Raw genomic sequence first — 15,362 nt, forward strand, 5'->3', positions numbered from 1 at the left:
AAGGCAACATCAAAAAGAAAGGTGTTCAGCCTTGATTTAAAAGAACCGAGAGTAGCAGCGGACCTGCAGGTTTCTGGGTTATTTTTCCAGATATGAGGAGCATAGAAACTGAACCCTGCTGCCCCCCCCTGTTTAGTTCTGACTCTGGGGACAGAGAGTAGACCTGTCCCAGATGACCTGAGAGGTCTGGGGGGGTTCATAGTGTAGCAGCAGATCAGAAAAGTATTTTAACCCTAAACCGTTTAGTGATCTATAAACTAGCAAAAGATCTTTGATTTAAAAAAGTAGTCCATCCAAAACCAAGGTCCACTTACAAGCTCACTTACTGCACCTCCAACGACGAGGATGAATGTTTCCCTATTTATTTTTAGAGCAGCAGAAATATGTTTTCTATACTTTCCTTTCTGTTACACATCTTGGGACCCATCAGATTTATCTTACGACCCCTCGAGGTCCTGATCCCCATGTTGGGAACCAGTGCTCTAGGGAGAAGTGGTGTGTTATAGTTTACGTGGTCCCTTCATTGTTTTTCATTCAGTACTTAAGCAAACCTCCATCTTGAACCCATTTTGACTTGAGTTGACTCTCGACCCTCTCCAGTCTCTGAGCCTGACCTGCACCGTGTGGGGCGAGCCGACCCCTGAAGTCTCCTGGTTCAAGAACGAGCAGGAGGTCGCCTCCACCGAGCACACCAGGGTCACATTCGAGGGCGGCAAGTTCGCCAGCCTCGTCATCACCAAGGTCACCCCGGAAGACTCCGGCAAGTACAGCATCAACGTGCGGAACAAGTACGGCGGCGAGTTTGTCGAGATCACCGTCAGCGTCTACAAGCAGGGCGAGCAGATCCCGGAGCCCAAACTGGGACACCCCAAAACGCCTGCCGCTACACCTGCATCCGCGCCTGTGCCGCCAAAGTCCCCAGCTCCCCCCTCCAAGACCCCGACCCCTGTGCCTCCCAAGTCCCAGACCCCGGCGTCCATGAGGAGCCAAGCCTCTACTCCCGCTTCCACCCCGATCCCGAAGTCTCCAACCCCGACCCCGAAGTCTCCGACCCCCTCTCGCGGCGCCAAGTCGCCCACCCCGCCCCGATTCATGAAGTCTCCAACCCCACCGAGGAAGTAAACGACGGTGGTGACGTCTGAATGGGGGGGACGGTTGCTGTTAGCAACGCTGATTCATAGCATAGAGTGTGAAACAATGAGGTGTTAAAGTTTATGTAGATGTTGTCACTGTAAAAGTTAACTTCCTGACGACCACTTACGAAGGACGGGCTTCTAACCTGTGTCATTTCTGAGAGCCAGTTGCAGTATATACAGTATATAGATACCAAAGAGGGTCCTTTACAGTGGCTACTAACATGGTCAACTTCCTTTATCATGCACCTGGGCACTGGGCTTTTGACACAGGTGGAGAAAAGACGCAAAAAGAACCAAGAAAAGAAAATTAAAAAAAAAAAAAGGATAGATATTTATGTTCAATGTTTTAAAAGCTGCACCTTCCACTGTGCAACGTTAGTGGAATGGCTGTGTACATGTATGTTGTGGATGTTAAAGGATAATTCCCGTTTATTTCAACTTGGGTCAAAATCATGCAATTTCATTTGTATCAGTGACGTCATTATAAAGAGGACGTATCAGTCGAGAAACGAGAGCAGGTTGTAACAAAACCTCCAGGTTAGACACATTTATTCAGAAGAGAAAAGAAGTCAAAAAGAAAAGAAGGCAAACAGTAAAATGATAACCTCAAACTGTTAGTCCTAAATGTCCAAACTGACTTGTACAAAATAATAATAATAATAATAATACATTTTATTTGTAATGCACTTTACATTTAAACAAATCTCAAAGTGCTACAGTCAAGGTCCTAAAATCAAGGTAAAAACATCAAAGTAAAATATCTATAAATAGTGCAACAACATTTTTGTGCAAGGTTAAAACTCATAAGTTCTGCTCAAAAGAAATGTTTTTAGTCCTTTTTTAAAAGTCTCCAAAGTCTGTGGTGCCCTTAGATGGTCAGGGAGGGCAGGGTACAAAGTGTACAATGTGGAAATATTACCGTGATTTTAGGTGTTATAACCTCCAAATAAAGTGGTTTGGATTAGGGTTTGTTTACTAACCTTTCTTATTGTGCTTCTTCCCAACGTCTTCAGCGATGTCCCCGTGTTCCCAGATTTTAGGGCTTTACCTGTACTGTGTAAGACCCAAGTTGTTATAAACCGGATTTACCCTTTAAGCTGGATGACCCGGGAGTGGGCGGGTGCAGAGCGGGGGTGATGTTGTCAGTACCTGGGTGGGAAATCAACACCAGATACCAGATCCTTTTATTGGTTTTGCTCTGGGAAGGTGACGTCAGCTGCTTTGATCCCAGGTAGCTGTCATCATTTGGAGATCCTAATGAAGCCAGTTAGTGATCCTATGAATGAAAACCATCCACTTCCTGTCCTGGTCTCTATGCCAGAGCGCTCTGTCTGTCTGTGACATGTTGTATTTCCCTTTCAAATGCTTTGTGATGACAATAAACTTTACTTATCAACCTCCTCCTGATCCGTCTCTGTGATTAATCGCTTCTGGATCTTGTGAATTAGCTGTTGTGTTTTTTTTTTTTTGTCTTTCCTTCAGTCATATTTTTTTTTTAACAGTGATTAAACAGAATAATTCAGACACTAAACCTTTTATGGGATGGGAAATAGTTTTCCAAATATTCATATATCCATTTGGTCAACGCCCCACAGTGTTGCATGATGGGAGAATCCTGTTGGTACTTGGATGTTGAATTTGTTTTCCCGTCCAGAAAAGCGTAAGTGACCCTTGATCCTCATCCTAATAATGAGTTGGACCTCCTCAGTGATTAGATTGAAGAGGTTTACTGGGATCTGTGAGTTCCTGGTGTGTTCAGCTGATATTGCTAACCCTAGACTAACCTGTTTCTGTTGTGAAGTTTAAAGAAAAGCACATAACTCTATGTTATTATAGACCGTATTATTGTTCACTTGACACTGTAACAGGAAACGGAAGACATTTTGATGCCAAGCTTCTAGTTTCTTTTACCACTGCCTGCTGATTTCTTCTTATTCATATGTTGCTCAGGGGGTCTTGGTCTCTTTCTTTCCTTTTAGTTGTCAGTCTGGTTGAACCATTGTACAGTGTTTTCTCCATGTGAAAAACTAAATACAGCAATAACTTTATCACTTATATTCTAAACTGATAAGCTGTTTTGTTTGTCTTCACAAGCCAATCACAGCGGGACATCCCTACTTTAAATCTGGTCTCTCCTCTGCTGTTGTCAGTTGTCATTTCAGGAAGAGTGCGACCCCCCTCCTCCTCTTCTTCTTCCTCCAGTCATCTTCGCTCACGGCACCCTGGGTCTTCTTCAGGCTGTTGGATCCGTTGGATCCGTCGTTCCCGCCTTCATGCTCCTTGACCTCATCACCAGTGTCCAGACTCCACCGGGGGACATGTCTGGGTTTCCCTAACCCTTGAAAACATATTTTATACATGGAGTCTAATCTCCAAAGACTTTGTACATTACATATTGTTGTAAATTTCATATTGTTCACATGTAGCTTACTAATACAGTCTCTTACATTGCAGATTTGTACAGAGGACTTTCTACAACCTAAAAGCATCAAAGACCATTCAAACACACTGAGTACACCTGACTGGACACAACCAAGCTTTGTGCTAGAAGATTACAAACTTGCAATGCATTTTAAGGAGGAAACACTCAGCACTGAATAAAAATGTGCACATATTGTGTTGTATCCAGGCTCAAATTCAGCTGCATAGGTAAACAAAGCTGCTCCTGCTGCTGAAACCCAGGTGAGCTGAGAGGGGCGGGGCTTGGCACAATATGTTACCTGTCAGCAGAACCAACAGGGCAGGTACAACAAGCTATTAGTTTGCATGAAGACAGTTCAGATCCACACCTTAATTCTGCTGCAGACAGTACAGACAGACAGGCTGAATGAAGAGTTCAACTTTGTTTCTTTTTTAAGCTGTACGGGATTTTATTTCATATTCCAGTCATGACGTAAGTCTGTTTAAGAACTTGTAATTTTTACCATAATGTTAAAGGATTGCTGACTGAAAGAAGTCACCACATGCCTCGTACTGTTTACCTAGACTAGCTGTGGTGATTCACACCTGACGGACAGGTTTTTGATTTTGTCACTTAAAGTGAACTGCTTGTTCTCACTCACTGAGTATCCGTTGCTTCACCATATTTTAGTTTTTAGTGTGAACGACATGTCACACAAGTAGTCCCACTCCATGTGAAGGAGAGGCCTGTTGCGCATAGAGACTCTAGAGGGGATCTGGCACCTAATGGAGTCCAATCTGTCCTGCCTGTCTTCACTGAAAGATGAAGACAACGTGGTTTACATCCAGCCACATTACAAAGAAACCTACCGCCTGGCCATTTATGCCCTCCTCTGTGGAGGCAAAGAGGCCTACGAGGAGTTCCTCCGAGCCGAGCAGATAAACCACTTTCTATCAGAGAAGGAGATCCTGTTCATTTTGGAAAATGCAGAGTTACCAGTGGTGGAGGAGGAAGACCCGTCTGAGGGGAAACGGGCCGCAGACGAGGACAGACCCTCCACCTACTTCCCAACCGAGTCGGATGAGGAGGTGCCCGATCTTGACCTGGGCTGGCCGGAGGTCTCGCTGGAGGATGTGGAGACCAACATCAGCCTGCTGTTCCAACCGCCCAGACAAAACACTCCGACCATTAAAGAAGTGGTTCGCAAGCAGATACAGAAGGCGAGGAAGGTGAGAACATAACACTGTTGAATGCTTTAAAAAAAACAACTGTAAAGGTGCAAGTCAGGGTCATCTCAATCATCAATCTTCCTGTGTTTGGTGCAAACATATTTAAACACTGGACAAACTGAGGACAGTAGCAATCAATCTACAGCACAAACACAATGAAAGGCGTTGCTATTCACAGATAAATTTGCACATCACACCACATATTTCCCTGCATACACAACCCTCTGTAGGACATGTACTACGCAAATCCATTCCTAATTAAAGGGGAACATCTAAATTAAGATTTGCACGGCCAAGAAAAGTTCAATCAATATTTGTCTCTCTCTCTCTCGTGCTCTCTTTCAAACTTGTGTTGTTGTTTAATATTAGGTCAAGAACTGCTCCATAGGTGATGAATGGGAGACTGAGTATGTTTTTTTCCCCAAATGTGCTTAACTCTATTGCAGTGTTTTAAGTTGTGAAACAGAAAATAGACCCATAAACTCAAATCATTCCCCCGGTTTTCATCTATAACATCTTTCCAAATTCATTGTTCTGGAGAAGAGTCCCACTTTAGTTGGTGACATCACATATTTCCGTTTTTGCACTCTAGTTTTTGGATTTTGGAGATAGTTGTTAATCTTTAGCAATAATATATTGGACCATAGGAATTACATACATGAATTCTGGACATGTGCGTAGTTCCCCCTTAAGTTAAAGTTGAAATACCATCTACAAAATACCACCTTTCAGGTAAAAGTCTGGAACTAAGGACATAAATGTCATCAGAAATGATGAGATGTACGTAAAGCATCAAAGGTTCAAAGTCTAATATTATTATAGAAGTACTATGCTGGTTTTATGTCAATGTGGAGCCAATTTTAGATACTTCGCACTGGGTAGATGTGTAGTATAGTGCAACATAGTGTCACTCCAAGCTCAACTACAGACTCTGGTCCGGACCCCTTGGTGTCACTTTTTGACGCTCTGGATCTCCCTTTGGCGCAACTTATTAACGTGCAGGGTAAAACCATTTTGCCAAGGATAGAAAAAGATGGTGGGCGGGGTTAGAAGATGTGCGTTTGATTGACACATGGCAGTGGGGTAGTCTATGTGATATGCAGGTGTATGCCATATATACCCACTAGGAAAGTTAAAGGACTTAGTACACCCGCTTACAAAAGCAGGAGGATACGTAACGATGATTGTTTTGTGACAGAACTTTCCCACTTTCATTCATAAATTCACCCCGTCTGTGTTGTGTGTTGCCGAGGAACAACAACACAGATGCCTGACAGTCACTGTCTGCTTAAAATTGAAAGTAAATAATGTGAAACACTGAAGGAGATATTTAAAACAAAAGCAAACTTCATGACTACTTTGTATTTGGTTCTGATTTAATGAATGACTACGTTTGGAAGTGATTCATTCAGTCCTCTGAGCACGTTTCAAGCCTAAAGTCTTGAAAGATGCCTGTAAATAACTTCACTTTTTTAATTTTTTACTTTTTTTTAGGTTTTGGATTGCTTGCTGTAATTCAATTCTGCTGCAAATAAGTTGAAAAGTTTAGAGCAGTGATTCTCAACTAATGGGAGCCACTTCTGGGTCACAAACCCGTTCTGGGTGGGTTGCAAACAGTCGGTCTATAAAGAATTTGAATAATAAAAAAAAAAAAAAGAATATGCGGCCTATCTTTGTGAAAGTTGCTTCTCAAGCAGAGAAACAAGTTGAACATGATTTGAGAGTAAAACATAATTTACACTTCTGCGTAAAATCTACGCCGTGGCTATGTGGACCCTTAGCAGCACCCTGAGGTGCGCCTCTCTAAAAAAATCTAACAACACGTTGTGTATTCAACACGTTTTGTGGGCCTTTTTTTTTTAAATTCAGTGCCATTTTCATATTTATTTTATCTAATTTTTTTCATTTGTTCGTCATGGTCCTCCTCAGTTTCTTTCAAATGTGCTCTGAATGCAAAGATATGCATAGAATTTAAATATCTAATTTTGATTGGTGACATCAGAAAAATGTATCACAGAAACATCTCCAACCATTCCTGCACAATAGTCCACTTTTAGGGGAGGTTAACGGCCTTTTTGATGAAAGATCAAATGGCAGCAGTTGCTTTTTAACCCTCCTGTTGTCTTCGGGTCAAATTTGATCCCTTTAAAAAAATGACTATATCTGAAATATGAGTTTCTTTTTAACCAAATTAACACATAAAAAGGGATTGGATTCCTTACAACGCTCTTTGCATATACAATTGATCACTTTAATTCCTAACTAAACTCTGTCGCTCCTCTAAACTCAACTATTAGTCAAAATAAAATATAATTTCAGTTTTTTTAACTCAAATATTAGGTAAAATGCTATATAAATGAAGGTTATATAGTTACATAGTGTAAAAATAGTAAGGTAAACATTAAATAGTAAGGTGGTTGTTACGGGACAGAAAGGCGGACTCAGAAGCACAGGTCACGTTTATTGCGGAACCGGGGGGGGAAGAGAGAGAGAGAGAGAGAGGGAGAGAGAGAGAGAGAGAGAGAGAGAGAGAGAGAGAGAGAGAGAGAGAGAGAGAGAGAGAGAGAGAACGCAGGGGCGGAGGGCTGGAGGGGTAACCGGGACCGAGGAGGCGTCGGGGGACCGAGGAGCCAAGGCTGGAGAGGCGAGGGAGAATGCAGGCACGAGGAGACCCGGATGAGAGGAGTGAAGGCTGGCGGAGAGGCTGGTACAAAAGCCGGGATGAAGAGGGGGCGCCGAGGGTGAGGGTCCGGGGTCCGAAGCCAGCTGACCGGAGGGAAGGATAACTGAAAGACAAGCACAGGAGAGGTGAACACATAGAACTAGCACAAGGAAAAGCACTGGGAAAACTCTGGAGGATTAAGCAGACGTAGTTTCACCACTGTAGCTGAAGCAACGATCAGGTGAAGAGTGAGAGCAGGGCCGGGGTGAAACACTGTGGCCGATGAAGATGGCAGGCAGGTGTGCTTGGCGGGAACAGGTGATGACATGCAGGTGTGCTTGGCGGGAACAGATGATGACATGCAGGTGTGCTTGGCGGGAACAGGTGATGACAGGCAGGTGTGCTTGGCGGGAACAGGTGATGACAGGCAGGTGTGCTTGGCGGGAACAGGTGATGACAGGCAGGTGTGAAGGAGATGATTGCTGCTGGCAGACTTGGTGTTGGTAATCAGCTGGCTTTGGACAGGCGAGGGGGAGGAAGAGGGAGAAACAAAACAAAACAAGACAGAAGAAAAATGCAGGAAAAAAAAAACAATAAAAAAAAAAAACAATAGGCCTACTCACGGCCAGCTGGACGCCGACCATGACAGTGGTGTTAGTGAAAACTTAAAAAAGTCTTAAAAAGGGACAAAAAATGTCAAATGTTTGTCCATTTTTGACCCGGGAGGACAACACAAGGGTTAAGAATCTGTCGTTATGAAATAATTATATGATCTTATAATTGTTCAGAAACAACGACCTTTGAAGATGATCTTTCCGTTTAAATAAAAACATGCTGAAACTTATCACAGAATCTGAATAGATACTCTTCATCTGACTCAATCTGTGGAAGTGAAGAGCAGACGTGGGTTGGATTACACGTGTCACAACGAGGCCTAAAACCTAAAAACCAGACCTGCTCGGTCCCGCACCACTTAGTCATGGGTCATAAAACACTAATCACTTGAAGTTGAATTGGTGGTTTTTAACTGTTAAATGTAAACAAATGTAACAAAACGATAAAATAAAAGATATATATATATATATATATATCATTTTTTTATCGTTAATCGCTAATTACACGGCTACTTACCAAATAAATCAATAATTTGACACAACATATTGATTCACGTGGGAGTTTATTGGTTTAAATACGATTGTGTTGGTTCTTCTTGAGAAAATAGTCCGTTCCGTCTCTATGGTTGTGATCCTGTGTCCATAGCGACGTAAACTCTGTAGCTAGCTAGCTAGCTAGCTGTTTAATGCAACCCTTTTTCTATTACTCAACACCACCTTATGGGCTGTAGTAGTAGCCGTATATATTTTATAAGGTGCTGCTGTGGTGGACAAATTACCCAGCTGCTGTTTTAATCACTGCAGGGTTGACACAACATTAGCTGAAGCGTTAGCGTAGTGAGCTAGCTAGCTAGCGGGTTATCGGCTGCGCTAATTCACATTAAACTGATTATTTCCGCTGACTTTGAAATGAGAGAAATAATTGCGCTGGCACCATGCAGGAACTCACAAAACACCTTTAAAGATCAGTATAAAACAATTAAAAACAAAACATCAGTTAACGAGAAGATAAAAACTGCTAAAAAAAGATTAAGACCGGTGTGAAATACAAGAAAAAAAGTTAGTGCAGTGTAAGAAGTCTTGAGCCTCGATTTAAACAGTGGATCTGCAGTTTTCTGGGATTAGGTTCCAGATATGTGATATGACACAAAGTAGATCTGCTCCAGATACCCTGAGAGGTCTGGATGGTTCATGAAGTAGCAGCAGATCCGAAATGAACCATTCAGTGCATTAAAAACCATAACAACAGGATTTTAAACTCAATTCTTTGAGGGATAGGAAGCCAGTGTAAAGACCTCAGAACTGGAGTGAGGTGATCCACTTTCTTGGTCTTAGTAAGGACTCGAGCAGCAGGGTTCGGTATCAGCTGCAGCTGTCTGATGGATTTCTTAGGGAGATCCGTAAAGACAGCTATACGAATATTTCATATATATGTATACATGGTAGAGGACCATCAGACCCCCAGATGGAATCTAGACACCGGTGGTGGAGACCAGACCAAAGGAGGCTCCAGACCGGTCAGCTGGAGTAGATGACCAGAGGTGGAAGGGGGCATGGGGGGTCGCACTCTTTGCCTGCAACGACAGCTGAATAGCACAGGGAGAAACAGATTTTTAAAAGCAGGGTTGTGACTCTGTGATTGGCCCTTGCAATTTGTGTGCGATTCTGATTGGTTAAGCAGGAAGGTGAACGCCTCCAACAGCTGAGCTGCCAACTTTTCCCAAAACCTTGAAGTGAGATTTGGCGGGGCCAACCCAAATTTTGCCTAGTACAAAGCAATTTCTTTGGCTCTTTCAGCATCACTATCCTTCAGGGTTTAAATTGGGATTTGTTATATGTGGGGGGATTGGGGGCTCTTTGTAAGGGGGTCTGGGGGTTTGCCCCCCAAAGGAAGTTTTCAAAAAATAAACCATTAAATAGCACTTTCTGGAGAGTTTTGTGCAAAGAAATTGAGAAATCAAGTCTTGCATGATATGTGCAAAACTGTAGGGTTAAGAGCCTTTGCATTGTTGTAGTATCAACACACACACACACACTCACACACACACACACACACACACACACAGTTCTCAGTGTAGGGACCAGGGACCCAAAGTTAAATTAAGGTTGGTCTACCAGAGGGATCAACTAGGACCACTGAAATTCTAAAGAATGAGAACCACTGATTTACATAAATTCTTATCCTTTAAAAATAAATACATAGAAATAACCATTTTTTGGACACCAGGGTGACTGGTAACCAAACCTCTTTAGATTAGGCAGTGAGGGAAAACTAGTCTTCAATCAAAGCCTTTCCCCACCACCAGGTCCAACAGAAAATAGACTGTAGACTAGACTGTGTTCCTAGCATCGAAAACTAAGGCCCTCAGGTCTTGTGTTGGGGAAGTAAATCTCTTTAAATGTGCACGTCGCGCTCATTCATGTAAATCATACAGTAATTCATTCGAATTAATTTATAAACCCCCAGACTTTGTACATCTCAGATGTGTTTCATCAGATTTCTGCTAATGTTTACAACATTGCACATTCAAAAGATAACTAAGATCTGGAGAGTTTTAACATAGTCTGAAGAAGGCGGGGAAATGCACCTGGGATGATGGCTCATACATTTTTTTTCTCAGTTTGCGACATTTTGAGCGCTCTTAAACCCCCTCACAGTCTCTGAAAGCACAACTAGTGAATCACAAGTAGCTCAACAGGTAGATCTATAGATAAACTCATCTTTCAGAAATTTGACTGACACTTCAGCGTGAGAAATCCAGGGTGTGAGCGTGTGAAACCAGTCAAATGTGTGTGTCTCACGGCCAATGCAATGTGAGAGTTGGCAGCCCGGCTACAGCTAATTCCATTTAGGAAGAGCATTGATTGACAGTGAGGGCTTCCTGTGAGACTTTACGCTGAGCTGTATTTAAATCAGGAGACACTAGTTGCTTATATGCGACAGATAACAGCTGAATTAATTTAGGAGTGCACTGATTAAAAGTAAGGTATCATGAAAGAGTTCATGCTGAGCTGCATTATAAAGAACTGAGGGCAGAAACATTCATTTTTTGAAGGAAACGTGCATTTCAGCAGCTACTAAACTGACAACAGGGACTTTTAACTGGCAGAATACTGAGTTACGGGAAAGGCACCCGAGGCATGTTATTAGTTGTTACTCCAGTTACAAGAACAAATGATTCAACATCTTCCAACAGCATGAGGTACATGTATCTGAACATCCAAACAACAGAGTGCATTTTACTCCACACACTCAGGCACGCCTGCACACACACACTCACACGTACACTCTGCTCAGAGACAAAAAGTTAATTCACTCGTGTAAAAGGAGTTTTTCATGGCAAAGGTTAAGATGAAGGCCATGTTGTACTTTCAGACACATGACATTAAACAACCAGCGTGTCTCAGCTTGAACGTCCTCGATGTTTAGCTCCACACGTTGTAACGACAACCGGCTCACTGTCTCCAGAGCTGGAACTTATAATTTAGAAGAATGTGTGTGTCTTTGTGAGTGTGTGAGGAAATGGACTTCCATCCGACACTCTGAAAAAGATGCATTTAGTGCAACTGCTCAATTTAAAATCATTGTTAAGACACATAGCATGAATCAGACTTAATTGCAGCCGTGCTTCTTCCCCTTCAGACAACCATTCCTCCTTATGATTTACTGAACATCTATTTGATACAACATGCACTGATGTGTCCGGTTTATGATTTACCTCCGAGATATTTACATCAGGCCAAATAAAGTGTTTTAACATTTTAAGCATTCGTGTTCGTGTGACTTTTCCACAGCAACAGAATTATTTTTTTATGTGTATTGAAATGTCTTAAAATCCCAATCTTGCTCAGAAAAAAGAGAACATCTTAAATCTTCAGATCCAAACAACCAGTATATGTTTTATTACATTCGGGAGCTCAGCATGTGGAAGTCTTAACTTTGACTCCTCAGGCATGTTCTTTTTAAAATTTAAGACCAAATAAATATGATGTTGTTTTGCGTATTCAAAGTGTTTCCACTGTTGATTTGGCCTCCAGGTTATTGCCATAGCGATGGACGTGTTCACTGATGTCGATATTTTCAAAGAGATCATCACTGCCACGTTGAGGGGCGTGGTGGTCTACATCCTCCTGGATGAAGCCCAGTTCAAGAGTTTCCTCACCATGTCACACAGGGTGGGCGTCAACATTCAAGACCTCAAGGTGAGAAATGTCCAATTAACATCAGACGTGAAAAGGTGGCATCACCATGTCAAATATTGGGACTTTTAGTTATTTTTGGGGGGTTTCAGTTACACATGTGATACCATGTTGAGACTGCAGGCGAGCATAATAATCAAATCTAACGTCGTCAGTGTGAGCACGTGCAGAAAGGTATGTGTCATGTCCACTGCGCCATCACCACTACCGACGTCCCTGAACGCAGCAGCGAGTGAGAGGCACAGAGGAGCAGACATCAGCTGGGCTTGACTTTAGACTACAACTTTCTGAGTTAGTTACAGTTGTTTTCTAGTGTGTGCATCACAACCTCCATTCAAGCCTTTTTCTACTTTAATGAAACAATATTCTGTTTTCTGAGATACTCAGATGGTTAAATTGACTGCATTTATAAAGCGCTTTTTTTGTTTTTACAACTACTCAAAGCACTTTGCAGACACTATTTAACGCATTTACACACACAAACAGTCATGCACTACTGGCTGAGGTTGCTCATCAGATGAAATATTTATACATATTCACACACCATGTGCAATTTGGGGTTCAGTATCTCCAAGAATAATTCGACATGTAGAACAGAGAGAGTCAACCCTCCAACCATATGATTGGTAGACGATTGGTCTGATCAGTGTCACAGCTGCCCCTAGATCAAGCGGCTGTATCTTCTAATGATCCTGCGTGTAAATAGTAAGGGGAGCTAAATCTTAATGGCTTGTTGATTCCAAGGGGTAAGCCTCTCCTTTATGAGCGTAGCTCCTGTGCCGCCATTTCAATGCTACGAAGTACTCATCCGCCGTTATCCCATTGACTCCGATTCATTTTGACGTCACTTTGACGGCAAATGACTTTACTTCTGAAGCGTTTAAAGACTCTATTTGCCTGTTGTTTATTTGTAAAGAAACACGAAAATGTATAAAAAGCTCTATTACCTTGTATCTCATGTTATGGCTCCATAGCAGAGGTTTTTGTTAAAATAGGCCAATGATTGTTTCATATCCAAGCAACTGGCTGTCGCATAGTCGACAAATTACCATATTGTCAGGAGAAGCTCACAGACAGTTTGGACTTCCATTTGCTGTTCAGGTTTAATTACTAATGTTAACTAGCATGTAAGTTAGCGGTAATTAGCCTGTGTCTATGTTATCTCCTAACATATAACCACCTCTCCGTCTCCGCTGATTGGGAATGATTGAGATTTCTCTTGCACATCTACCAGAAGACTTACCACTTTCATACAGGTTGCTCATGTCACATCTACGTCGTCAAGCTCAATTGGAGGCTGCGCAGTAACGCTCAGCCATCACTCGAAAAGAGCTTCTAATAGACTTCACTATTAGGACCTGTTGCTCTATTTCTTTAACTGCCTATGGTTGATTCCCGTGTTCTCTGATGTAGGCAGCTTACAAAACACTGATTTAGAAAATGTGAACCACACACAAAAGTATTTATTGATTTTTTTTGGCCATATAGGCCTTCATTTGATGGGAGAGCAAGGAGAAAGAAAGACGTGGGGGGGGGTTGTGATAACATGCAGCAAAGGGCTGATGAGCTATCCAGGTACCCCGTCACACACAACAGTAGACAATGAACACAACAGCTTGTCAAATATGATCTGATTGGGACATTTTCTGAAAACGACCCGATGATCTTCCCGCTCCTGCAGCCGTGTGTTTGTAGATTTGTATTCCACTGATGTTTCTTGCCAGTGGAAGCTTTGCCTGTGGCATGACCTTTCTTCTATTGGCAGGAGTATTTAGTGGATTAAGTCTGACATTTGTTCCACACCCTTGTGAAAACGCTGTCATTTACCAGCGTTTCCCCGCGGCGGGTGTTTCTACCTGTCCTTATCGCCACCAGCAGCCGTAGGACAGATCATTTAGCGTGGCTGGATTTTCCTGTTGAGCGGCATCATAACAATGTTTTACTTTAGCCACAATAAAATACCAGCCACCCGACATACCAGGGAAACTGACACACAGGTTTCATCTTGTCTGGTATCATAAAGGGTGTGTGTGTGTGTGTGTGTTTGTGTGTCAGAGGTGGGAAGAGTAGCCAAACATTTTACTCAAGTAAAAGTACTGTAAAAAGTAAAAGTAGTCATCCAAAAAAATATTTGAGTAACAGTAAAAAAGCGCTTGATGAAAAAACTACTCAAGTAGTGAGGAAATGATGAGTAACGTCTGATTTATTTTTTAATACAAGCATCAATCAGACAGACAAAAATACAAAATAATCATCTTTAGGCAAAGTATAGTTCATCCAATCAATAAAATAAATCACAATTAATTTATTAATTACAAAATAGCTTAAGTGAGAGACTTGTCACATCAAATTTGGATGGATACTGCAGGTGGAAAACACACTGTGTGTAACCTAAAAGACAAACAGCCACCTCTCCACAGCAAACACTAAAACTACCGCTACGTCTCCTCAAGGTTCGATGTTGAGTTTTTAAACGCTCACGTGTCCGTTTGTTTTGGTCGACACAGAAGACGCCGCATAACATAGCTGCTGTTTTGCACTTTTCCTTAAAGGTAGCCATGCTTTCACTATGAGGCCGGGGGGGGGGGTTCCTTCTCGTCTGTGTTGGCTTGGCGACGGTTGATTCTGACATCTTTGTTTTGCTACGACTGTAAAGCTAACGCGTCCCACCGCTGAGATCGAGTATGGTCACGTGACTGCACATTGACGTGAGGCTTCATCGGAAGACTCTCTCTCTCTCTCTCTCTCTCTCTCTCTCTCTCTCTTTCTCTCTCTCTCTCTCTGTCAGAATAAAACATTAAAATGAGACGTACGCTGGGGTAAAAACAATGACGTGTCGAATGCCAAAGAGGTAAAAAGAAAAGCAACAAGCTCATTGTAGCCTGATGCTGAGTAAGACAGTTTCTTCTCCACTAATCTACTCAAGTACAAGTACAAGTACAAGTACAAGTATAGTGATTTAAAACTACTCCTAGAAGTAAAAAATTTTCAAAAACGTACTCAAGTAAATGTAACGAAGTAAATGTATCTTGTCCGTACCCACCTCTGGTGTGTGTGTGTGTGTGTGTGTGTGTGTGTGTGTGTGTGTGTGTGTGTGTGTGTGTGTGTGTGTGTGTGTGT

The 15,362-nt window shown here is 42.3% G+C and overlaps 1 protein-coding gene across 7 annotated transcripts in view; it reads left to right on the plus strand.

The window, feature by feature from the left end:
- LOC117961759 (M-protein, striated muscle-like) overlaps positions 1 to 15,362 on the plus strand; it is a 60,099-nt gene that overhangs the window by 38,612 nt on the left and 6,125 nt on the right. For all 7 annotated transcript variants that reach the window (XM_034900683.1, XM_034900644.1, XM_034900662.1 and 4 more), the window contains 4 exons: positions 771 to 777; positions 2,150 to 2,153; positions 4,446 to 4,766; positions 12,081 to 12,245. In XM_034900683.1, coding sequence (XP_034756574.1) covers positions 771 to 777; positions 2,150 to 2,153; positions 4,446 to 4,766; positions 12,081 to 12,245 — 497 coding nt within the window. The remainder of the gene's footprint in view (positions 1 to 770; positions 778 to 2,149; positions 2,154 to 4,445; positions 4,767 to 12,080; positions 12,246 to 15,362) is intronic.

The sequence above is a fragment of the Etheostoma cragini genome, chromosome 2 (genome assembly GCF_013103735.1).
Source record: "Etheostoma cragini isolate CJK2018 chromosome 2, CSU_Ecrag_1.0, whole genome shotgun sequence".
NCBI classification, from domain to species: Eukaryota; Metazoa; Chordata; class Actinopteri; order Perciformes; family Percidae; genus Etheostoma; species Etheostoma cragini.